The 26,149-nt window shown below is 48.1% G+C and overlaps 2 protein-coding genes across 4 annotated transcripts in view; one reads left to right on the forward strand and one right to left on the reverse strand.

Moving 5' to 3' along the window:
- RTN3 (reticulon 3) overlaps positions 1-8,382 on the forward strand; it is a 42,598-nt gene extending 34,216 nt beyond the window's left edge. The window contains exons 5-9 of one of the 3 annotated variants that reach the window (XM_033136374.1): positions 1,755-1,893; positions 3,377-3,446; positions 4,256-4,302; positions 4,942-5,000; positions 6,089-8,382. In XM_033136374.1, coding sequence (XP_032992265.1) covers positions 1,755-1,893; positions 3,377-3,446; positions 4,256-4,302; positions 4,942-5,000; positions 6,089-6,134 — 361 coding nt within the window. In that variant the 3' untranslated portion in view covers positions 6,135-8,382. The remainder of the gene's footprint in view (positions 1-1,754; positions 1,894-3,376; positions 3,447-4,255; positions 4,303-4,941; positions 5,001-6,088) is intronic. The other 2 variants (XM_033136375.1, XM_033136376.1) reach the window with 2 other exon arrangements.
- Positions 8,383-13,114: 4,732 nt separating this feature from the next.
- On the reverse strand, positions 13,115-25,770 carry C17H11orf95 (chromosome 17 C11orf95 homolog). The gene is made up of 5 exons (XM_033174879.1): positions 25,624-25,770; positions 20,648-21,139; positions 17,938-18,327; positions 15,520-15,945; positions 13,115-14,049 (listed from the first exon to the last, which is right to left on the reverse strand). The coding sequence occupies exons 1-5, from the start codon at positions 25,670-25,672 to the stop codon at positions 13,520-13,522; spliced, it is 1,887 nt and encodes a 628-aa protein (XP_033030770.1). The 5' UTR covers positions 25,673-25,770; the 3' UTR covers positions 13,115-13,519.
- Between the last annotated feature and the right edge of the window lie 379 nt (positions 25,771-26,149).

The raw sequence follows: 26,149 nt of genomic DNA on the forward strand, positions 1-26,149 counted from the left end.
CTCCCTTATCCTTTCTGGAAAACGGGCTTTCTCTTTTGAAAGCCTGCATGAACTCGTGACCATGAGATCGGGTAGTAAATGCTAACATTGGATGCGAAGAAGCATAGGCAATTGCATGGAGGGGGAGAATTCTGTGGGTAGCTGTCAATTGTGAGAGCTAAATGGAGCCTCTAGGTTCAGAAGCAGTGACTACATATATGATTATACTAGAGGCATGTAGTGCAGGAGGGCTCTTGCTTCTAAGTAGCCTAGAAACAAGGTATGAGAGTTTCTGGGAAGTTCAGAGCATTTGTTCATCTAATGTCATCTACTCCAGCCAGCAGCAGCTATGCAAAGTCCTTAATCATTTTAACTGGAAATGCTGGGAATCGAACCTTGGACCTTAGGAAGCTCAGCACTGCCTCTGCTGACTGGCAAGGGCTCCCCGGGCTTTCAGATGGGGGTCTCCCCCAACCCTAACTGGGCACACCAGGGATTGAACCTGGGAGAGTCTGCATGCAAAGCAGGAAACTACCCGAAGGAACAGGGAAGGTGCCTTAAACCAAGTCTAACCGCTGCTCCATCCAACTCTGCGTTGCCCACACTGTGCAGCAGTCATTCTCCATGGTTCTAGGCAGGAGTCTTTCCCTGCCCAGTTAGCCCTGTCCTGTGATGCTAGGGATTGAACAGGATATTCTCAAGCGCTCTAACCTTTCCTGTGTATGCTCTTGTCACTGAGCTGCAGTCCCTCTGCATCTGGCTCTAGCCACTGTTGGAAGCAGTTTGCAGGACTTGACAGATCCTCTGATCCAACTGGGCCCCTTTAAAAAAAAATAGTTATTTTTTCCCCTTAGCTTAATCAAAGGCTTATAATTCAACAATGTATTAAAATGAAAAATGAATAGGAAACTATACAATTGCATTAAAATGAAATACACATTCGAGTTGTTGCATTCAGAATCCCTGGGGGGAATGATTATTATTGGTACTGAGGGGATAAATAGCATGTCCATTAAAAAAAAAGATATTGTTCATAAATAACAAGGTGTTGTCATAAGATATTCTCACTTGATGCTGAAAAGTCCAAATAGTAGTGTGTTTCACAGGAAGCATTTGAGCATTATCACCGTCTCTATAGAAATACATTTTTGCCACGTAGTTGAAAATGAATCCTTTGTTTGTCCTCTAGTATACTAATGCAGTGCCAGCAGCGATGAGCCGCTTTCAAATTGGCAGGAGTAGGTCCATCAGGGCCCTTCTTAAGGACTTGCTCTTGTTAATTTGAAATTGGCTCATCGTTGATGGTGCCGCATAAGTACGGAGTCCTCGCTGGAGAAGTCTAGTTGTTGGCGAACCATTTCCCTCCTTCATTCATCAAAGGGCAGTCATTCCTTTGCTGCTGCTGCTGGCAGGGCAGGCCTTCATTTGCCACTGGAGGGTCCCTACTTAGCCTACTGAGGAAACAAGTCAGCTTCAGCCCAACAGCCATAATGGAGTTTAATAATAAAAAATTGGCCTATTCTACAGAAGGAAGGAACCTGTCATAACATGACTGGCAGGCAGTGCAGAAGTGTTCATTGCTATCTGGTGCTTCAGTTTTATCCACAATGTGGTTTTATTGTATTACTAATATGATGTTAGCTGCTCTGAGCCCGGCTCCGGCTGGGGAGGGTGGGGTACAAATAATAATTTTTTATTTTTATTTTATTATTATTATTATTATTATTATTCTTTATTTATTTATTTATTTATTTCTGCCCTTTTCCCCCTCCCAGAGCCTACCTGGATGTCGATGTTGCACTCTCCTCTGAGGCTTTCCACAACTACGTCAGCGCTGCTATGGGACACATCAACCACGCCCTGAAACTCATCATGCGCCTCTTCCTGGTAGAAGACTTGGTGGATTCGCTGAAGGTCAGTGGAGTATAATAAGTATGCTACAGACAGTGCTCAAAATTAGCCAGGCACATTTTGCACATGGCTTTCAACCACTCGTGACCAAGTGAAGATGCCTGGGCGCCGGGGTGGTGCCTGACATCTCCACCATCTGGAGGTGCATGCCTGGGGATCCTTGGATCTGCAGTGTTTTCACACACTAATACTCCATTCCTGTGGAATTCTATCAGTTATATTTTATCTGCACAATTGGAATAAATTTCAGGAACCAAAATGCTTTTTCTGTGCAGCCAGAACAGGAGCAGTCACCATTAAGAAAAAGAGGTTGGAACAGGCCAATACATATGTGGACTGTCCCTGGATCACGTGATCTGTCCCTGTGGACTGTCCCTGGATCTCTTAGTTCTTAACCTTTGGCCACCTCATTAGAAGAGAAGACTAGAAAAGACCCTGATGTTGGGAAAGATGGAGGGCACAAGGAGAAGGGGACGGCAGAGGATGAGATGGTTGGACAGTGTTCTCGAAGCGACTAGCATGAGTTTGGCCAAACTGCGGGAGGCAGTGAAAGATAGGCGTGCCTGGCGTGCTCTGGTCCATGGGGTCATGAAGAGTCGGACACGACTGAACAACAAAAGTTCTTAACCTAGGCTCATAGCTGTCATCTGAACTAGAGAATCAATCACAGCTGTCTTGCTCAAAAATGGCAACTAGACATTCTGTTTTGGTAACTAACCTTGGTAACTAACCTTGGTTTAAGGAATTATTGGTGCCTAGCATATATTTGAGTTTCTAACACTGGCTACAGAGCAGGGGCCTCAAGCAGAGGACGGCTCCTACCACAGTCATTGGGTACGCCTGTTGCTTTGAGCTGAGGAGGAAGGGTGTGTGCTTGTTTTCCCTGAGACTTAAAGCAGCAGGGTCTCACCATGAGCCCAGAGATGGGTAGCAATGCCACGCTTAGTCAGGACACACTGGAATGCAGCAAGACTGTATTCCGCTTTTATAGTTAATCTGAAGTCAGTGTAGCATTTGGGAGAGTTCCTGTCCTTTTCCAGGCTCAGGAAATGGTCGAAACTCCCCCGGCGACAGCCCTCTTGCCAAACAAAAAGATGTGCTCTCCAGTGGCAAATGGCAAGTTCCTTTTTTGAATCTTGAAGGAAGAAGCTGGGTGAAAGAGTAGAGTGAAATGAGAGAGGGATGGGTAACAAGGGATTGGCATAAGTAAATGCTTCACTTTGAATGGGGATGAAGGCTAAGGGACAGAGAGGGGGAGTCATTGTGGGAATGGCCACTGAAATCCAGGTTGGCACAGCCATCTAAATCAGCTTCTGCAGCTGTCCTAATAAATGGGGCACTGCAGCGAGCAGGCTGGTCCAGGGAGTTCAAAGAGTTTTGGACAACTTCACAGGATCCTCTGCTGCAGCGTGGCCTTGCTGATGCATTGATACTATAAACAGCCTCGGATTTTTGCTAACTGTGTGCCATCCTGTTTTGCCTGCAGCTGGCAGTTGTCATGTGGCTGATGACGTACGTTGGTGCCATCTTCAACGGGATCACCCTCCTTATCCTTGGTAAGATGCAGTAACGATAGATGCCGTGGCATCGGCAGCCTGGCCCCTCGCCAATCTGCAGTTACATTTGACCAGGGAAATCTTAAAGCATTTGCCCTGTGGAGGCATGCTCAAGGTCCAGCTAATCCAGGATCTTGTTTCATACAGCAAGATGCTTCCAGGGAGCCCAGGGGAAGTATGTGAAGGCCAATATCCTCCCATTTGCCCACCAGCAACTGGTTTTCATTGGCAGATTCCCTCTGCTTGTGATTGATAAAGAGCCTAACAGCTCTAAAAAAGGATTGGACAAATTCATGGAGGAGAGGAGAGGTCTGTCAGCAGCTATCAACATATCTTGTGGCAGAGAGTTCCATAATTCCATCCAATTAATACAGATCTCAAAGGCTGCCTGTGTCCTGAGGAACAGGCATGTCTCATAGGAACAACATAAGAAGGTGCTGTGAACTGAGTCAGACCCTTGGCCCATCTAGCTCAGTATTGTCTACACTGGCTGGCAGTGGCTCTCCAGGGTCTCAGGCAGGGTCTTTCTTTCCCAGCCCTACCTGGAGATGCCAGAGATGGAACCTGGCACCTTCCGCAAACAAAGCAGATGCTCCTCCAACACTGAGCTGCAATTGTTCTCGGTCACTCTTGCGCTGTCCCATTTTTAAGGCCCAGGTCAGCCAGGGTCACAGGCACAGCGAAACTCAGAGAGTGAAACCTCCAGATTCCATCATGGCTGCCCTTGCACTATGCAGCCCATCCCATCAGCCTGCCCCAGTTCTGTGACCCACCTTGGTGACCTTTGACTTGCCTTTGTGTCATTTCAGCGGAGTTGCTGGTTTTCAGCGTCCCTGTCGTTTATGAGAAATACAAGGTGGGTAACCTGGAATGTGAGCTTGTGTTGTCTGGACCACAGCGGGCTGTTTGACGGGGGGCGGGGGCCAGGGGGTAGGCAGTGTGGAACAGCGGGCCCATCTTTGGATGAGGAATGATACCTATTTTGGTGCCATGTTTCTTTGGTCAGGGGCTTTCCACAGAGCAGGCATGAACAGAATTTATCCTGTATACTATTTATATAAAAAAGACCTGAGTGTTTTCCATAAGAGAACTTGGAGCTACAAAAACGTCCATTCAGCCAGCACAATTACAATTATGCACTATATCCAATATAATCTAGCAGAGCCTCTGCCAACCTGGTGCCCTCAGTATGTTTTGCACAACAGGCCATATTGGCAGGGGCTGATGGGAGCTGTAGTTCCAACATCTGGAGGACACCAGGTTGGCAAAGGCTGTTCTAGCAACATCTGGGCAGGTGCATCTTACCTATCCAAAGGAAAAGAGGGGGGGAAGTTATGCTGGGGTGTGTGTGTGTGTGTGTGTGTGTGTGTGTGTGTGATGCCCTTTGTGTAAGACCATGGTTGCGCATGGCAGCCCTCTTTAGAAATTCACAGTGGCCTTGTGCAAGTTGGTTCCCATACACCTCTCCTAATAACTTTTGCTTTTTTGTTTCTAGACTCAGATTGACCATTACGTTGGGATTGCCCGGGAGCAGATCAAGTCAGTTGTAACAAAGTAAGTCCCATCTAAGTTATTGGCAGGCTTCAATATTTTGACTCTTGCCGTGTGCAGCCCTCTGGGAAGTGTGGTGAGCAGCCAGCCTTCAGGTAGGGGGGCATCTTTGTTGTAACCTGCCCTGGGACCTTGAGGTGGGTAATTAAGGATAATTAATAATTGGGGCCAAAGCAGCAAATCACCCACCCTTTCCTGGCTTCTGCCTAGCAGTGACACTCTGAGCCCATCAGCTGGAGCCATCAGACTGTAGGGTGGCTTAGCTTGGTCCTTGACAGCGTCGGACAGTGTTGTTTGTTCTTTGGTTATGTTATTGTTTTTTAATTATTATTGCATTTGTCACTTTTAAAAACCAATCAAATTAATGGCAGGAGAGCATTAGTTTAGAGAGCAAAGCCAGTCAGAAATTGTAGACATCTGGTTACCGATCAGCCTTAAGTATGAAATTCCTTACGGGTGTGGTGTTACACTTTGCTGTCATCTTTGAGCCTCTTTTGGCTGCCTTGCAGTCGGAACAGTTCACCTTTCGAGGCATGAAAGGGCTTTTGCCAGTCCAGAGGGACAAGCCCCTGTACACACAAGCAGCTTGCATTATTTAGACAGCCATCATTGAGATCAGTTTAATGCTGCCTCCATGTAGTAGTCATGTTTAACCTAGCAAGGAATTCCATTTTGGGGCAGTGAGGCTGCTTCTGGTGCTCGTGATGCCACTCTAACAATGGCACGAAGACTGGATGGGAGCTAATCCAGAACACTGGATTCATCATCAAATAGATGCAACTGGCAAGGTCTATCTTCTGTCCACTTTTGAGAGGTGACTTAATGTGAATTTGAGTGTGTTTTGTTATTCATACCCCACCTTTATTCAGTAAAACTCAGGATGGCGTGCCTTGCATTTGTCCCCCATCCAGGCACTGACCCAATCCAGATCTGCTTTCTGTTAGCATCGTGTCATTTCATACCATATTGAGAAGTGTGACACGGGTCACTTTACCTAACACCGGGACTTAAAATTGCAGAAACATCATTGTCATTCCTGTGCCCCCAGCACCTAATCCCATCTCTTCTCTCTTTCTCCCCCCTCCCAACAGGATTCAAGCAAAGCTTCCTGGAGTTGTGAAGAAAAAGGCAGAATAACCTTGCAAAGGAGCCAGGACTCAGCTGTTAACTAAAATGAAACAAAAAATACCCCTTGTGTCATAGTTATAACCATTGTTACTTGTACCTATGAAGGAACATGCCGAATCAGCTTGATGTCTGCATTCCAAGCTTACTGATTATGTTTTTATATATATATATAAAAAGATTTTTAAAAATCCACCCCCTCCCCAAACCCTAAACACTGGGTTCAGAATGCACTGGACTAAACACGAACTGGTATCAGAAGTTTAAAAGAGGGGAGGGGGCACCCTTTGGCTCCATAGCAGCTCTGGATGGAACATTATAGTAAGCCATCAAAAATGGGTGTTCCTTTTGATGTTAAGAGATGTGCTCTCTGCTCAACGGGACGTTAGCATTTCTAAAACCAGCTTTGGTAGGCTGAAATAGCTGCGAGGTGAAGGTAGTGTGTGCCTCTCTTCTTCCTTGTTCTCTCTTTTCCTCCTCCTCCTCCCCGCCTGCCCTCCTTAATATGACAGGATTTGCTTCAGGTGCAATGTTCCCTAGTTCCACTAAGGCAGTGTCTCTTACCAGGCTCATCCATCTTTCTGCCATGGACTAACCGGCCTGAATGAAGAGGGCAAGCTTGAGGAAGCTTCAAAAATTACCCAGCCAGTACTTATCTCCCACTCCCAGCGCATGTACCCTCACTGATGGAAAGGGGAATTATTCACACACACACACCTCATCTCCCTTAATGACATCAGTTCTCTTTTAGTCTGGTTCATCTTCTGCCTTCCTTACCACCACCCCCAGCCACAGAAATCAGTTCCTTACCCCACCCTGATTAAGATTACTTCCCCCACCCCTTACTCTTAAATGAAAATGTCTGTAACTGCTGTACACTTTGCTGTAAAAAGCAAAACTCAAGCTGGCGAAAAACCGAGAGTTCTGCATGTGATGCCCCAGTCACTTTATTTCCAGTCTAGGACGGGGGGCAGGGGCTGAGTTGCAGAGCACTGACACACCTTGACCCTGATCTTTGTCCTCCTCCCCCTACCCCACCCCGTCCCACCCACCTTTGGGCTGGCGAGGAGCTGCAGTCTTCAAGGACAGCAGTTTCAGGGCAAGAGTTTGGGATCCCTCTCTCACAAGCTATGTCATGTGTGTTTACAGTTTTAGAAAGATGCTTGGGACTGGAGGATTGTCTTTGAAGAGTCTTACAGTTTTTAAAAAGGCATTTTGTTTGTTTGTTTGGGTTTTCAAAGGCTTCCTTATTGGGAAGCAAATCTCCCATGATTCCGTGATGGTTTATCACCCAAAGCTGCCACCTGCAGTCAACTCCCTCCTCTGGCAGTCTGCACCAAGTTAAGCCCATTCCCCCCGGCGGGCACTGCTAAATTGGTGGTGGTGCTGCTTTTGGATGAAACGGGGGACCATGCACAGCTGGAGGGGTGGGGGATAAATTTGAAATTCAGGTTGGCCAAAGGGAGCCCACCTCCTGCCGAAGGCTGCGCGGGGGGGGGGGGGAGTCGAGTTGGCAGCTAAAATGGAAGGGACCACCTTTTCTCCCCCAAGGTTGATGGATCTCAAGTGGAAGGCAGTTGGGGAAGGGCAACATATTTCTTAACAAATCCTAGGAAGCCTGTGCTGCCCTCGGCCCCAGGGAACTTCCCAGGATTGATCATCCCTCCGCCTAGTCCAGCTGTGTTTCATCAGCCGCTACCTTTCCTGTTGTGAACAGAACAGCTGGGAGGTGGTGCTGAAAATAGGCGTGAGCAGAGCATCAGGCTGCTGTTTTTTGCACGCGCAAAAATGGCTGCTACCGCCCAGCCCCGTATTGCCTGTTCCCACTCTTTCCTTGCTTTGCAGACCTTGGTGCAAAGCTCCTGGAGGGCATGCACCCACAGGGCCCTGCTGTACGCAAGTCTGGCAGAGAGACAATAGGACCATAAATCAATCCAACAAATAGTTGCATTGGCTTTTCTTTTTTTATAAGACCCAAGCAATTTGAGCTGAGTGTGTGTCTCTTTAAGGTGGAATAGGAGCAGCAGACCTTAGTGAGAGGTGCATGAGTGTCTGGTGTGCTTCTGCACTCCCCACCCCCCAGCCCAGCCTGAGTAGGCATCTTGCACTGTCTTGTCCTGACTCCTCTTCTCTCCACTCCCACCCCCTTCGAAGACCTTTTCTCTGCACTGGAAGCCTTTGGCTCAGCTCTTCCATCTGTTCTGTTAACTGCTGTGTTTGAATACCGTGAACCGACCTCTTTGTGCCCGGCAGGCTTTTTTTTTAAAAAAAGAAAGAAAGAGAAAGTTGTACGTAGTTGGAGAAAACGACAAAAACTACTAATGAAGCTCTTTTGCGTTTGTGTGCGTTTGTTGTGTACAGTGTGTGCAGCATTCTAAAGGTATGGTAGTGCCAGTTTGGGTACAGGAGGAAACCTGGCGTGAGGTTCGGAAGAGGACTGGATAAATGCAATTTGATGTGGTGTTAATAAAAAGAGCACAACATGTACAAACTCCAAGAAACCTTGTCATCTTAAGTTCTTGCTGGGACATTAATGGTCGTGACCGGGGTCTCGTTAATTTCAATGGCTCTACTCTGAGTAACATTCAGTCGGCTGCCACCCATTACATTTACAGGGTAAACATAACAACAGCCAAATCCTACTGAGAGTCGATCCGTTGAAATTGATGGCTACTTGCTTTAGATCAGGGATACACAAACTCAGCCCTCCAGATGTTTTAGGACTACAATTCCCATCATCCCTAGCTAACAGGACCAGTGCTCAGGGATGATGGGAGTTGTAGTCCCAAAGCCTATGCCTGCTTTAGATGGTTTGTTGGGGAACTCTTGGTCCTCTAGAGCAGTGTTTCCCAACCTTGTGCCTCCAGATGTTTTTGGACTACAACTCCCATCTTCCCTAGCTAGCAAGACCAGTGTTCAGGGATGATGGGAATTGTAGTCTGAAAACATCTGGAGGCACAAGGTTGGGAAACACTGCTCTAGAGATCAGCCCTAGGAAGCACGGCTAGTGGGCCTGGGGTGATGAGCAGGCAATGCTGAGCCACATGCACCAAGGAAGGGTCTGGCAAAAGGCAGCCCACCTGCCTTTCAGCAATGATTGAGAGCCCTGCATTTGCAGGGGGGTTGGACTATCTGCCCACCTGCCTTTCCAGTGCTTGAGATCCCTGCATTTGCAGACGGGTTGGACTAGAGGACCCTTAGGGTCCCTTCCAGTTCTACAGTTTGATAAGTGAAACGGCACAGGATGGCCTGTGAAGGCTTGAACCGCATGAAGTGGCCTCATAATATAAGGACTTGGATCCACAGCTGCATCTCAGCCAGTGTAGTGGAACCTTGGAAGCTGAACGCCGAAAACCTGGAAGTAATTGCTTCCATTTTCAAATGGCTTCCACTGCATGTTTTTCAATTTTCTCAATGGAAATTGCCGACAGCCCTTTGCGTCTCAGTTGTCAAACGTTTTGGAAGTCAAACGGTCTTCTGGAACGGATTATGTTCGACGACCGATGTTCCACTGTACTGCATAGTCCTGCCTTCCCCACCCTGGTAGGGACTCCCATCTCCCAACCCAGTGTTTTAATTTCAATGTATTACCAGAAGGTGAACAATCTGTACCTGAACCAAGGTTGAGGGGGTGGGATCCTGGGGCCTGCCATCCCTGAACATTGGCTGTGCTGGCAGAGGTTGATGGGAGTAGGAGATGGCAACAAGCAGAAGTACACAGGTCCCCACCCCCACCCCCAAAAAAGCTTTACATTGGTTCCCATTATTTTTCCCACGGACCACTTGAAAATGTCTGATGGTCTTGAAAGATGTTTTTTTTCTACCTGTTGCAGCCATTGTAATGTGCTGTGCGATTTGTAATTGTGTTTTACAGGCATGATGCAGGCCACCCGAACAAATCTTGCAGGCCGCTGATGGTCCAAAGACCAGAGTTTAGCAACCCCCATTCTTAATCAAGGAGAATATTAAAATCTAAAAGGCAACCCAGCTTTTAATTAAAAACAAACAAACAAACAGCCCAGAGCCTTAGGTTGCATTTTAAAATAGCATCATTTTTAGGATTTATTGACATAACCTGTTTTACAAAACTTAGTGCTTATATATATATATATATTTATATAATATTTTTTTTAAAAAAACCTCCATATTAATGCAAAACACCTTTTCACATGAGACACGGATGAGGTTCCAACACAGTCACAAGGTCATAACGGGCATTATTGAAATTTTACCTCGGCGTTCACGTTTCACAAGGATAGCTACGAAAAGGACCAAGCTATTGATTCAGAAAGATGGGATTAAAGGAGAACAGCTGTGCAAAAAATGTGACTGCTACTTTCACCTTGGGTGGGGGGGGGAGGAACTCTGCAGAGGGAACATTCCTTTATATGGAATTAAAGTAGAGCATGAGACTCTTCATCTCGGGGACATGGGTTTGAGCCCCACGTTGGGCAAAAGATTCCTGCCTTGCAGGGGGTTGGACTAGATGATCCTCGTGGTCCCTTCCAATTCTCTGGTTCTAATTTCCAGCAAGGATCAGCAAATTGGATTGTAAGTGCGGCTTTTCTTGTCCCTGCTTTTTTTTAATACATGGCTGTAGGCTCAGCTACTTATTAAATTCAGTTTCTAGCCCTCATTTATTTCTAACACATCTGGTCACCGCTAACTCTGGACACATGGCCTGTGCAGGGCAGAGGCTGAGCAATTCAACCAGCATAACACAGCTGAAATCGGGCTGTTCCTTTGGCCTAGAGCTGCCCATCTCAACCACAGACCCTCTTCTGTCTGGAGCACAGAGCTTTCCCAGCCCCTTTGTGGTGGAGAGTGAACCTGCAATATTCCAAATGGAAAGCAGGTGTTCCATCACTGAGCAACCGCATTACCCTAAAAAGATAGTGAAGAAACAGGAAGCTCCAAATCAAACCATTGGTCTATCTTGCTCAGAATTGCCGACATTGACTGGAAGCAATGGTTAAGTTTTTCGGGCAAGGTGTCTCAGACCTACCTGGAAATGCCAGAGATTAAATCTGGGATTTTCTGCATGCCAAGCAGATTCTCTGTCCCCGCTGCCGGAAGGCAAAGTGCAAAAGGTTTACCAACCCCATTTCCTTAGTCTCCTAATTTCATCTAACCTAGGGTTTCCCAAACTTGGGTCTCCAGATGTTTTTGGACTGCAACTCCCATCATCCCTAGCTAGCAGGAACAGTGGTCAGGGGTGATGGGAATTGTAGTCCGAAAACAGCTGGAGAAACCATGATCTAACCCTGTTCTGGCAGTTCTGCTACAAATAGTGCTGTTTTTTGTTTTTTAAAACCATCCATTTTGGGAAAACCCAAGGGTTGTCCTTACACAGAACAGAGCACACCCACCGAAGTTAACAAACGTAAGTTAGTCACGTCTGTAAACTTCAATGGGTCTCTTCTGAGTAGGGCAAGCATTGCAAACACCCCACATCTTGCATAATTCTAAGCTTTTTAGACAGATAAATTTGGGTGGAGCATACATCGTCCTCTTGAGACCCACAGATGTAGCTGTTTGTTTTGAAGTGGGATTGCATCTGGAAAGTGGGAAATACACCTTGATCACAGGAAGCTGCCTTATACAGAGTTAGACCTTTGGGTCCATCTAGCTCAGTGTTGTCTACACAGATTGGCAGCAGCTCTCCAGGGTTCTGGGTTCTCTCCCAGCCCTACCTGCAGGTGCTGGAGGTTGAACTTGGGTCCTTCCTTGGCTACTGAAACTTGCTCAGCAGCTGTTCATTGGGAGCGAAAAGTTAAGTGTCCTATGTCAAGTCACATCTTTTTACGAGGAAGAGCAACAGCAAATAAAGTAGTCCACGTCCTCCTAATTCACTTACACTAGAGTAAGAGGTTTTGGGGTAGAGAATTGGAAAGACATGGGTCAGAATTAAAACCCAATGACAGAGCACTATAAATGCAAATCGAGATATAGGGACGCTGTCAGCAGCTCCTCAAGGTGACACTTTTCTGGACTGTTCCATTGTAGGTAGAATTGGGGGGGGGGGAGACCTCCCTGCATGTAGAAAGTTAGCACATGACACATTCAACCTAGCATTTTCCTAAGTAGCAGGGTTCCCACCCCCGCCCCAGTGCCTGGCATAGTACAGTCCAGGAAGTGCTGAGTCGCTCAATTCATCTGAGAGTCCAAAATGGCCATCTTAAGTGCAATCGCAGGGGAAATGCTCACAACAAGCCCAACTCCTCGTTTCAAATATTTTAACATGCTATATTAAGCACGGCCTATGCTGCATCAAGCAGGAGGGCCTCTTACAATGAGTTCTGTAATATTCCAGGTATGGGATGGGGGCAAGGGCCGTAATTTGTTCACCCTTCAGCTACATGATGCACAGCCACAAATCGGGGCCTAGGCACTTGTGGAGGACACATGGGAATTCTTCGTGGCACAGCTTGCGAGGGAGGAACTGGATCTTACCACCCACCTACCTGCGGGCAGGTCACAGTGGGCAGCTACCCATCAACCGCTTGGTGTCGCAATGGCGTCAGGTGACCGTGTGGGTAAAGGAACAGGCCACAAAGTGCCAATGATTACCTGCTTGGGGTGGGTGGCTTGCAAAAAACAACAGGGCCCAGCAGGGTTCTAGCAACTGCAAACTGTCCTCCGGCCGAACGTCTCATGTCATCTATTTTGCATGTAGGGCAGCTGAGGCCTGGCCCAAGCAGCCTCCCAGACCAGAACAGGAGGCCTAGCTATCAAATCACCTGACCCTTGATGCCTTGGAGCAGGTTGGGGAAACCTCAGGGAGCATTTACCTGTGTTGCTCCTCCCATTTTTTGCTCTGGCTCTGCCCACCACTGCCAAACACACCTAGAAGGGAATGCGGCCCTCAGGCTGAAAAATAGGTGCCCCACCTTAGTAGCAGCAACTTTGCTTCCCACAGAAACCTCCGGGCCTCGAGGATCGATTAAGTGCACTTGCCCCATGCGACAGTGCTCTTACGGACCTTCCTCACTTCAGAAAATACCGAAGCTTCCCCCCGCCACCCTACCTACCTTTCCGAAACCTTACCAAAATAGTTGGGAGCACACAAAAATCCAGGTGCAGAGAAAAGGGGCTTTGGGGATGGGGTGTGTGTGAAAACACCTTTAAAAAACGCTTTGTCACTAGAACAGAACATGCAAATCAAAACGGATGCTGTGCAGAGAGAAACGAAGACAAAGCAAAACAAGACTTCCCCGGCGTCTGCATTATTTGCTTCCAGTCGCAGAATTCTGCACTGTCCGATTCCAGTCGCAGAATTCCGAAACCTGAGAATTCCAAAAGGGAATTCCGTCATCCTTAGGAGGAAAACAAACAAGTTGAGTTCGTCGGTCAACGGAGTCCACCCTGCCACCACAAGGGCAGTCCACGTCCACGGGCTACACCGTACATACTGGCAAATTGTAACCAAACCCCATTTTCCCTGCACCTTGGACACTTGGCTTGATGTCGGCAGGCTCAGAGTCCGGGCTGGGGGAGGTCTTTGTGCCCAGGTGCCTGGGATTCTGAGCCGGCCCGTTTTCGGCGTAGGCATCGAGGATGGTCTGTTTCTCCAGCGCCGTGAACTCCAGGGAGAACCGGTGGACCTGAAGGATGTGCCGCTTGATGGTGCTGACTTTAAGGGTCGCCAACGTGCCCCCGCACACCATACACACCAGCCCGTGCCGCTGCTCGTCGTAATCCATTAGGTACTCTACCCGCCAGCGCGGCTGGTAGTTCCGGCGCTGACCCCGCCGGGACGGGGCACCTGCCAGCGAAGACGCAGCCTCCGAGGATTGCTGAGAGGGAGCTAGTCTTCCTGCTGCGGGGGCCTCTTCCTCTTCTTCTTCTTCCTCTCCTGCAGGCATTGTCCCGCCCTCTTGAGATTCCTCAGGGGACAAAGGGGGGTTGCAAGCCTGCTGAGATTCCACTGGAGGAACAGAAGAACAACAGAGGGGAGATCACAGTCCAGCCAGGAGTAATCAAATATCTCTGCAACTTAGGACTGTCGTATTTATATATTTATATGTAATTATTATCACTATTACTATTATTAAACCATACGCCGAACTGTGAAATAAAGCATCTGGGAAACCATCAAGCTGGGAGTCCAAGTGCTGTCTTTTCCCTCCTCCCTCCTCAATCCCTTTTCCTTATGTGCCATGTCTTTTAGCTTTCCTGTTAACAGCCCTGCTACTATACTGCCCTCCATGAAGGAGCCCCACCCACCTTTTTATGATATTCTAACCCAGGCATAAGCAAACTCGGCCCTCCAGATGTTTTGGGACTACAATTCCCATCATCCTTGACCACTGGTCCTGTTAGCTAGGGATCATGGGAGTTGTAGTCCCAAAACATCTGGAGGTGGAGGGCTGACTTTGCCTATGCCTTATCCAACCCATTTTTTTATCGTTATCGCAGAGGAAGCATATTCACGCAGAAAAACAAGGCAGAAATTGGGGAGTAGCATCCAGAGGATGGACTGTACAGCTGCAGCCTGCAGGCGCACAAGCACATTTTGAATGCTTTCCCCTGGCACGTCAGGGAGCAGCTGGGATAGCTCAGTCTCTCAGATAAAATACAATAGTAATCTGTTCCTTTAAATGTTAGCCTGCCTGTAAGTATTTAACCTGGAGAAAGTTTGAGTCCGCATCAGCTATATTGGAATGATGGAAGTCTGAGTCACTTTGAATAGCTTAGCTATGTTTAATATCCTAGTTCTGATTTGATGGCGAGTACATGAATCTTTATTAAGCCTTTTTATTGTATAATTGAACTCATATCTCTAGTAAAGTTGATGGTTTGTACTGTTGTTATCAAAGATAAAGTCCAGACCTTGACGAAACTGCTGGTGAAACGCGAAGATTTGAAGCTGGCCACCCGTCGGGAGGACATACCCACACGTCTGAATGACTTTGTATAACCTTCTCCAACATTGGGAAGATAGACCCATACGTCTTGTAGACTTTTGCATAACCATCTTTAACATTATATTGCACTTTGAATCAGCACTTTGATGTTTTAAAGCATATATAGGCTTTGCCTCTGAGGAAATATCTATGTATACTTTTTGTATGATGATATTGTCAGTTTAGTTCCATAATTAATACATTTCTATCCAGAGATATACACGGTTTTGTATTTTATCTGAGGTACAGATACCATGACTGTCTGTTGTTGTTTCTACCGGGATAGCTCAGTCAGCAGAGCATAAAGCTCTTAATCTCAGGGTCGTGGGTTTGAGCCCCACAATGGGGGGGGGAGGATATTCCTGCGTTGCAGGGGGTTCACTAGATGACCCTTGTGACCTCCTTCCAATTCTCCAGCCTGAAATCCCCACGTAGTCGCAATGAGGAGCAAAATGCACCCAGGGGATTTCAAACACCGCCTACCCCCTTACCCCTGTCTGCCTCGCCGTCCGTTTCGGGCAAGGAGTCTTCCGCGTCCACCAGGCGGGCCACCTTCTGGTTCCACTCCTCCACGATGAGGGCCTTGACGTGGTGGCTCAGCTGGGTGGAGTCCGGGTGCTTCTGCTGAATGTGCCTCTTGATGGTGCTCATCTTGAGCGTGGCCAAGGAGCTCCCGCACACCATGCACACCAGGCCGTGGCGCAACCCGTTGTAGTCCATCAAGTACTCCACCCGCCAGTGCTCCTGGAAGTAGCGGCGGTGGTCCCTCCCCCGGGCCGGGGCGGGAAGGCCGCTCTCTTCCGAGTCCCAAGCGCCGGCCTCCTCGGAGCCGTCCTCGCCAGTAGGCTGGTCTGGAGACGTGGGAGGGTCCACCTCCTTCTTCGTCAGGTCCTGCGGGGAGGGCTCGGACTCTGCCTCTGGGGTGGATCCAGGAAGGAGTGGGAAAGGGGGGGGGGACAAGAGGACAGATTTAATTACGCAAAAGTCCTGCTTACCGAACACGCAGTGTTCCCTCCAAATTGATTGCTAGCCGAGAGTTTGCATAAGGGGGTCAGTGATTTCCATTGAGTCCTGGGAGGGGGGATTTCTAATTTTGATTTTTTCCCCCCTCTAATTTTGAATTTTGACTTCCCACTGAAAAAATGCTCTCTGATTTGTCTGATCGCTCCCCCTCACTCACTTCATTGCTCCGCCAACCAGCAAAAGGCAAGCAAGGAAGTAGAAGATGCTCTCTGCTCAAGTATCTGAATCTGCGATGTGTCTAGCGACGTTTGGGTAGTCATTCCTCATGTTTGGACAGGTGAATGTTCGCCGTTTCTCGTTCGCAAAGCAGAACCTGCGCGTAGTACTGCCAAGGTTCTTGTCTTGCCCTCTGTATGTGCCTCACTTCGCATCCTCTGCTCTGGGCCAATTCATCTGCAGTAACGACCACCCCTTTGTAGTTCCTGGGAATAGTGACATGCTCAGGGTGCTAAGATTTGTTAGGAGACCCTTATTCCTCTCACAGTGCTACAATTCGCAGAATTCCCCGGGAAGAGACGGAAAGTGTAGCTCTGTGACAAGGAGGTTCGCTCAATAATTCTCAGCACCTTTAGCAAACTATAACTCCCAGGATTTTTTTGGGGGGGGGGAGAAGCCATGGCTGTTTAAAGTGGCATAATACTGCTTTAAATGTACAGATAGCAAAGACAATACTGAGCTAAATGCACCAAATGTTCAAGGCAGCACAAGTCAAGTTTGTTATACTCTTCAGGGTTCCAACTCGTAAGACATCCCCGTTTTGAGGACACTCCATTCCGCACTCCTATCTTTGATTTTCTGGGTTTTGCCCTTCACCAGGATTCGGTGCCCACTGAGTCCTCACTCACTTACATGTTTTGTACTTGCACAACTCTTGGTTCCGCTCTCCCTCCCGCAAGAGACTGCTAGATGCCTCACCTTCTGGTTACACAAGGATTTGGAGGAACGAGCTTCCTGTTCGCACCTGCTGTTTGGCCCTCCCCCCTGACCATTGGCTGCGGCTGCTGGGAGCTGGAGTACTGCACCATACGGACAACGCCAGGTTCCCTTATCCTTGATCACTAGCGTGTATTCTGGCTTTCCTTCAAGAAGAAGCTACAGACAGGAGCTCCTCGATTTTAAGTATAGTGCCTGATTCAGGGAAGCAACACAGCAGGCCCAAAACCTATGTGGGGGTTACGCTCCGGGGATCCGTGAGCAGATACAAAATCATGCAAAGTCGGGAAGACACCTGGAACCTCCCCTCTGTACAACCAATCCTACCTTCCTGGACTACAGGAAGGGGGAGGTTGTTTGAGGCTTCAGGAATGCTCTGGGTGGGTCCACACCCATCCTGAGGGTTCAAGCGGCCTTTCCAGAGCCTGGGAAGCAAGACTGACAGCTTAAAAACTATTTCCGTGGCAGGAAAAACCGGTGCTGAAAGAATTTTTTCCCCAAGCCCTCTGCCTTGCTTACTGGGCTCTACGAAGGTCATGCGAAATCTCGTGTGGCCTTCACGAGGTCTCAGGCAGCCTCTTCCACCAGTTTCTTCACCCTCCGCGTTCTCCATTTACAGTGGAAGTCGAATGGAATCCGTTCCGGAAGTCCGTTCGACTTCCAAAACGTTTGGAAACCAAGGCACGGCTTCCAATTGCTTCCTGAAGCCAATCGGAAGCCGCGTTGGACATTTGGGTTCCAAGGAACGTTCGCAAACCGGAACACTCACTTCCAGGTTTGCGGCGTTCGGGAGCCAAAACGTTCAAGTCGCAAGGCGTTAGTCAGCCAAGGTACGGCTGTATTTCTTTACTTTCCCGCCACCTGTCATTTGCAGGCCTGCTGAAATATTGTTCCGATTCCGGTGCTCTGTTTCCGGCCCTCCCCTCCCGCCCTCTGCTCGCTTCCTGCCTCACCCACTGGTGCCTCCCCTGTGCCCTCGGCAGGCGGGACCACGGCCCGGGCGTTCCAAGTCTCCAGGATGCTGGCCTTCTCGGCGGGGCTGAAGCCAAGCGAGCTGGGGTGGGCGTCCATGACGTGCCTCTTGATGTCATCCAAGTTGAGGCTGGGCAGCGAAGAGCCGCACATCATGCAGAAGAGGCGGTTGCCCTGAGGGTCGTAGTCCATCAGGAACTCAGACTGGAACCAGCTCTGCAGGGACTCTTTCAGGTAGCGCTCCAAGTTCTGCTCTTCCCCTCCCGGGGAGGCTTTCAAGGACAGGCCGGACGGCCGCCGCCCCCCACGGGAGGAGAGGGGTCCTGGGCCACGGCGCCTCCTGCGGCTGCTACTCAGCGGAAATTCTCCACCTGTACAGAAGCAAGGCAGGTGGAGAGCAAGTGAACCTTCTTTTCGGAATCATAATTTTGTCAGAGGTGATGAACATTACTAAATAAACTGCTGTCTGCTGTCCAAAATTAATGTTACTGTATATATTTTATGATGATACCAATGTATATAAAGTGTCAGAAGAATTGGTCTTATATATATATATATATATATATATATATATATATATATATATATGATTGTGGCAGCTCAAATAGTAATTGAAACTCCGCGAAAACAGCCCAAAATATTACGCTGAACACTTGGTACCATCCACTCTGGAATATAGCTATAATGGGGGGGGAAATCGCACATAATTTGAGATTTTGACAAGCCTAGAACCTCCAGACGTATCATTTGGCATTCCTTTATGACATATACAAGGGAACCGTCATTTTCAAGACAACCCCCCCGTCGCCACCTTGGCAAATCTGGAACAATGATAATCAGATCACGACAATATTTACTTTCGTTTCGTTTGGGGTTTTTAAAGCCAAGTACAACTGCGCTTATTCTACGTGCCTGTTTTATCGTTTAATTTTCATCTGTTCTCTTTTATATACACTATAAAATTAAATTTAAAATCTTCGCAAAAAGATAAAAAATGAAACCTCCTAATCTGCTTGGCGTGGCCACTTAACGTATTCTTTTTATAAAAAGGAAGGATGAAAGGAAGACCCAATTGTAAAAAAAAGTTGCATGGGTCCCCAGGGAGGGAAAACAGAGATCATCTTGTCTTTCGTCCACAAGGTTTAATTCCCAATGGCTTCCTCAGGCAGGGCTGGCCAAGATTCCCTGTCTGAAAGCCTAGCAAGCCAGTCAGTGCAGAATGGGAAACAAAACACAGAAGTGAACCCCATCCATCAGCTGATTCCACCCAGCTGATTAGCAAGTGGGCGTGGCTTGGGGGAAATGACCTCACTGGCCAAATCAGAAGCAACCCACCCCCGGGAGGCCAGGACTGGCCCACAGGCTGGAGGCTCCCCACCCGTGTTGTAAACAATACTGAGCTAGAAAGAGGCCTGTTGGACTTCAACTCCCATCATCCCCGACAACTCGGTAAGATGGCTGGGAATGATGGGAGTCAAACAGCATTTGGCGGACACGTTTATACCCTGGGTCTCCACAGTGCAAATCCAACCCCTCTCACCGTGTTAAGAAATTTAGCTGACAGATTTATCTATCATAGTATCATCCGTACATGAAGTTGCAGGCAGGAATTGAAATACAGGTATAAGCAGTGGATTACTGAAAGAACTAAGGATAGCAAAGTTTAGATAATAAAAACACATGTACAGCTAAGAAAAAGAAGTGGAAAACAAACATCAGGAAAGGGGGGGGTCAAGAAGAAATCTATGTCGAATTTTTTTGGGGGGGGATGTTATGATGATAAATGTTTTGGAATATTTTTGGAGATTTAATAAAAGTTTTGTGCCTCATATTTGAAGTTCTACAAACACTAGAAACATAACTCACTCTCTTTTTTAATGAAACCTATATAAGAATTTAGTTGTCAGGGTTTGTTTGTTTTTTGAAGGTTTTGTCATCTGTTCAAGTAACAATTTTTATGGCCAAAAAATAAATATTGTCACTGAAGAAAAATTACCACTATGGAAGAAAAATATACCATTTCTGACAGTATTTTAAAAAGGGGGTGTTAGAGAACAGCGAGATCAAAAATTTATTGAGGATTGGGAAAAAAATGTAAATTATTTGAGGGGGAAATACACAACTAAATACGTTGGTAGGATTGCAAGAGGCTTTGTAGTAAAGAATAAATATTGTTGTATGATGAAATAAGCAATGATTATGTTAGTTATGAATATCAAAGCAATGATATATGGAAGAAATATAAAAACAAAGAGGGAATAATTTTGGAAACCATATGGAAGGCTTGAGGGAAGTCCTGGCCTAAGGAGGCCAAAATATAAAATGTGTAACAAGTAATAAATTATAAATATATGATATGAAGTACTGCAAGATAGGTGAGAATAAATGTGTATATGTAAGATGGTTGAAGGTATGAATGTAATGTAATGTAATGTAATGTATGTATGCTATTATGTAATGTATGTATGCAATTATGTTGGTTAATGTTTGATGATGGTTGTTTTGCTATGATTTTAAAGAATAAAGAGATATTTCAAAAAAATAAATAAATAAATATATTGTATGTTTGTAAAAATTAATAAAAAGGATTATGAAAGAAAGGGGGTGGGATTAGATCAACACACAGAGGATAAAGCTATCTGTGGCTACGATTAAGATGATCCACAAACCCACAAACTTAGGCCCCCCTACCGTGGCCCCCCTCCTGAACCTCGGGCGCATTGGGGTGCTCTCTGGCTCCGTCACTCTCTGCCTCGAGGCCCAGGTGGGCGTCCCAGCTGTTCATGATGACCTCCTTCTCGTGGGCGCTCCAGGCCAGGGAGTACGGGTGCTTCTGGCGAATGTGCCTTTTGATGGTGCTGAGCTTGAGGGTGGCCAGAGAGCTGCCGCAGACCATGCAAATCATGCCATGCCGGGCAGCGTTGAAGTCCATCAGGTACTCTGCCCTCCAGTGCTCATGGTAGTAGCGCCGGTGGTCGCGCCCGGGGATGCGGCTCTTGCCGGGCCTCGACGCCCGCTCCTCGCAGTGATCCGAGTACTTGCGCCCTCCGGAGAGGAGGGAAGAGGGGTCCTTGACGGCTGTCCCTCGCACGAGGCCGTTCCCAGAGGGCCGCAGGGAGTGTCCGGAGCGCAGCTCGCCGCTGCTTTGCGAATCGGCCGCCTCTTCTGGGAACAGCGACTCTTCTGGGGAGACACAAACACTCGCCTTCAATAATAGAAGTAATAATAATGAGTGGAAGACGCCTGCTTCTTGGGAGAAAAGCAATGGCGAACCTAGACAGCATCTTAGAAAGCAGAGACATCACCTTGCCGACAAAGGTCCGTCTAGTTAAAGCTATGGATTTCCCAGTAGTGATGTATGGAAGTGAGAGCTGGACCATAAAGAAGGCTGATCGCCGGAGAATTGATGCTTTTGAATTATGGTGCTGGAGGAGACTCTTGAGAGTCCCATGGACTGCAAGAAGATCAAACCTATCCATTCTGAAGGAAATCAGCCCTGAGTGCTCACTGGAAGGACAGATCCTGAAGCTGAGGCTCCAGTACTTTGGCCACCTCATGAGAAGAGAAGGCTCCCTGGAAAAGACCCTGATGTTGGGAAAGATGGAGGGCACAAGGAGAAGGGGACGACAGAGGATGAGATGGTTGGACAGTGTTCTCAAAGCTATCAACATGAGTATGACCAAGCTGTGGGAGGCAGTGGAACACAGGAGTACCTGGCATGCTCTGGTCCATGGGGTCACAAAGAGTCGGACACGACTAAACGACTAAACAACAACAACAATAATGAGTGGAGCCTACAACGAAATCTCTTCCTATCTGGCGTTTTAAAAAAAGAATTAAAGAGCTGCTGAGAATAAGGGTGGTGGTGGTTAGGATTAGCACAATGGATTAACAACACGGATAGGTCCCCGGCTGCAAGGAGAATACAGTGCAAATGTTTTGACAGGGGGCAAAACAACAGAGGTGGCGGGGGCAGGGAGAGGTGGTGCAAGACTTGCTGGCTGGGAAGCGAAGATGTTGTGTCACTTTGTGAAAGCAAGGTTGAAGTAGTGGAAGCCATAGGGTTCGGAGGGGGCACCAGGGTCATCTAGTCCAACCCCCTGCAATGCAGGAGTAACAGACTTTACAGGGGTACAGAGGAAAAGTGAGGGGTGCTGTATACAACATTGGAAGGGGGGTGGTTTCAAATGGACAGCAGGACCTCTCAGAGAGACAGGCCCACAAAACCACACCTGGGGGCTGGGGGCTGAGAGGGGTTTGTCCAAGCTGGGTGTGGGGGGGAGGGGTTTCCCCAAAGGAGGAGCCAAACTCCCCCGAAGTCTTCCTGATCTTCAAGGGTGAGGTCCAAAGAGACACACACACACCCCTTCATGGGCGTACCGAAGGGGGGGCAGGAGGGGGCAGATGCCCCCCCCCAGAAGCCAGCTGCCCCCCCCCAGCAGCCTTGAGTCCCTGGCAGGACATGGAAACGCAAACACGCTTCATGCCCCACCAACTATATATGGCTGGCGGCAGTTGCGGAGGAAGGGGGGAGCGGCAAAGCATCTGAAAGAGCTGGGTGGGGGGGCGCGCCAATCAGCACCCCCGGCAGCCGGGCGGATGGCGCAGCTGCGCCAATTGGCAGCCCCGGTGGCGCTCCTTCCCTCCCAGCAAAGTGCCCCCCCCGTCCCCCTCCCTCCAGGCTGACTCTCTGGCAAGCCAGCAGCTCGTGAGCAACAGCACCGGCAAAGCTCCTCCGTCTCCCCCACTCGCTGCAAAGCGGCTCCCCTGGCTTTTCTGTGCGTTTATCCTGTGCTTTTCTTGGGAGGAAAACCCGCAGGGTTGACTTCCGAGTAAACCTGCTTGGAAGCCTCTGCTTTTGTCTTCCACAAAATCAACACCATTAAAGCTCCGTAGCAGCTACTTCCCACCTCCAGAAGATCCCGGTTTCAGCTGTGTATCCCCCCCCACCTCACCCGTCTTTCAGATAATTCTTCCTGTTACAACCCTCTGCTCAGCTCCCGTGTTTTCCGCCTATTTTATTTTGTGTGGACCCTGATGTCCTCCTGCCCCTCATCCGTACGGAAGAGATTGGGAGGGGGTTGTTTACACTGTGAGGGTCAAGTATCGCGCACAACTGCCCCGGGATTGCTGAGCGAGGCAAACTCTCCTGTACATTTGAAAAGTCGTCATGATCTCCACCTCCACCTCCACCTCCCTCTCCCCACCCCACCTCTTCCTAGAATCATAGAGTTGGAAGAGACCACAAGGGCCATCCAGTCCAACCCCCTGCCAAGCAGGAAACACCATCAAAGCATTCCTGACAGATGGCTGTCAAGCCTCCGCTTCAAGACCTCCAAAGGAGACTCCACCACACTCCTTGGCAGCAAATTCCACTGTCCAACAGCTCTTACTGTCAGGAAGCTCTTCCTAATGTTTAGGTGGAATCTTCTTTCTTGTAGTTTGAATCCATTGCTCTGTGTCTGCTTTTCTGGAGCAGCAGAAAACAACCTTTCTCCCTCCTCTATATGACATCCTTTTATATATTTTTACATGGCTATCATATCACCCCTTAACCTTCTCTTCTCCAGGCTAAACATACCCAGCTCCCTAAGCCGTTCCTCATAAGGCATCATTTCCAGGCCTTTGACCATTTTGGTTGCCCTCCTCTGGACACGTTCCAGTTTGTCAGTATCCTTCTTGAACTGTGGTGCCCAGAACTGGACACAGTATTCCAGGTGAGGTCTGACCAGAGTGGAATACAGTGGTACTATTACTTCCCTTGATCTAGATGCTATACTCCTATTGATGCAGCCCAGAATTGCATTGGCTTTTTTAGCTGCTGCATCACACTGTTGACTCATGTCAGGTTTATGGTCTACCAAGACCCCTAGATCCTTTTCACATGTACTGCTCTCAAGCCAGGTGTCACCCATCCTGTATTTGTGCCTTTCATTTTTATTTTTTTTGCCCAAGTGTAGTACTTTACATTTTTCCCTGTTAAAATTCATCTTGTTTGCTTTGGCCCAGTTCTCTAGTCTGTTAAGGTCATTTTGAAGTGTGATCCTGTCCTCTGGGGTATTAGCCACCCCTCCCAATTTGGTGTCATCTGCAAACTTGATCAGGATGCTCTCAAGCCCATCATCCAAGTCATTGATAAAGATGTTGAATAAGACTGGGCCCAAGACAGAACCCTGTGGCACCACACTAGTCACTTCTCTCCAGGATGAAGAGGAGCTGTTAATGAGTACCCTTTGGGTTCGGTCAGTCAGCCAGTTACAAATCCACTGAATGGTAGCATTGTCTAGCCCGCATTTTACCAGCTTCTTTACAAGAATATCATGGGGCACCTTGTCAAAGGCCTTGCTGAAATCAAGATAGGCTACATCCACATCTGTCAAAAAATGAGATCAGATTGGTCTGACATGATTTATTTTTCAGAAACCCATGCTGACTTTTAGTGATCACAGCGTTCCTTTCTAGGTGCTCACAGACCGTTTGCTTAATGATCTGCTCTAGAATCTTTCCTGGTATTGATGTCAGGCTGACTGGGCGGTAATTGTTTGGGTCTTCTCTCTCTCCCTTTTTGAAAATAGGGACAAAATTTGCCCTCCTCCAGTCTGCTGGGACTTTGCCTGTTCTCCAGGAATTCACGAAGATTATTGCCAGTGGTTCTGAAATCACCTCTGCCAGTTCTTTTAATACTCTTGGATGTAGTTCATCTGGCCCTGGAGACTTGAATACATCTAAACTAGCCAGGTATTCTTGTAAACTGGTTAGCTGAATTGGTTTTTCTTGTCTGGGTGTTTTGTACCACAAAGGTTGTCACACTTTACAAAGCAGGCAGTCTTCTGTCTTGCTGAGTTAGTTTTTAAATCAATTATTTCAGAAGGTCTAGTCCCTAAAAAAACCTCAACAACTAAAAACGAACCGAACCCCTAAAAAAACAGGGCATTCCTCATCCCCCAAAAAGGTCAACAACTTTGAGCTGAACCCCCAAAAACGGGGGTAGATCACAGCCAGATTTTAATTCTGAAAGTAGATCACAGTTGGCCACCCCTGGTATAAGACATGTAACTAGAATAAAAATTTAAAAACAACAACAAGCAAATAATTGTAATAACTACCATAATAAAGCACTGCTATAATTATATATAATTTCCCTAAAATTTTGGTTTCATTTGCCTTTCCGTGCCGAAATGTCACAACCTGAACGACCATGGCTTGCCCCCCCCTAGTTTTCATCCTGGGTACGCCCCTGCACCCCTTCAGGGAGAGACGGCTCCCCCCTTTTCCACGTCATTTCATTCTTGGCAGCTCCGGTTCCTTTTGTGCTCAATCCCTCGTCGCTATTTTTTTGAATGGGAGAGGCAGGAATCCGTCCAGGACTGAAGTGTCCAGGAAGATGGAGGGAGGCGGGGAGGGGGGGGATCTTAAAGGGGCCATCGCTCTTCCTCCACCCGCACCCCCCCCCACACACACCGACTTCCTTCTCCCTACCCAGCTGGGCAAACTTGCAACACCCCCCACAACAAACACACCCCTACCAACACCGACCAGGTATTATTATTTTTTCCGGGGGGGTGCCACTTTCCAACTCACACACACACACGACCAGCAGGTGGCGTGGAAAAGAGGTGCGGGGGCGCATATTCCCCCCCACCAAAGAGGGGGCCTTTTGTACTCACCTGGATCCTGGGGCTCGAGCTTGATGCAAAGGCTGGGGGGCTGCTCCATGCTTGCCTCCCTCCCTGCCTGCCTAGGGATTCATCTCCACCCCCCCACCTCGATGCACACAAATAACCTTCCCGGCTTCGCTGCTCTTCGCTAAGCTGTGGATTCTCTCGGATCCGTTGCAATATTATCCCCCTTTCTCTCCCCCCCCCCGATTTCTTAAAATAAATATATATATACTGTATATGGCTAAATGGCAATTTTTTTTCTCCCCCCGCCGCTTTTAATCGACTTGCATCAAGGATCCGTTTCCACGGCCGAAAAAGAAGAAGGAGCAGAGCCAGACAGGCTCCGGTTAGCAGGGTGGGGATGCCTTTCCCCCCGGGGCCCCTGGGGCTCCTTTAAGGGCTCCTGGGTAAATTTAAAGGGGACGTGCTCTATTTTTGCAGCTGGGGGGGGGAGGGAAGAGAGAAAAAGAGGGGAGGGGAGGGGAGGGGGTGATTCACTGGACACCCCCTCCAAAAAAAAAAAAGTGTCTCA

This window comes from Lacerta agilis, chromosome 17, assembly GCF_009819535.1.
Source record: "Lacerta agilis isolate rLacAgi1 chromosome 17, rLacAgi1.pri, whole genome shotgun sequence".
In the NCBI taxonomy this organism is placed as follows: Eukaryota; Metazoa; Chordata; class Lepidosauria; order Squamata; family Lacertidae; genus Lacerta; species Lacerta agilis.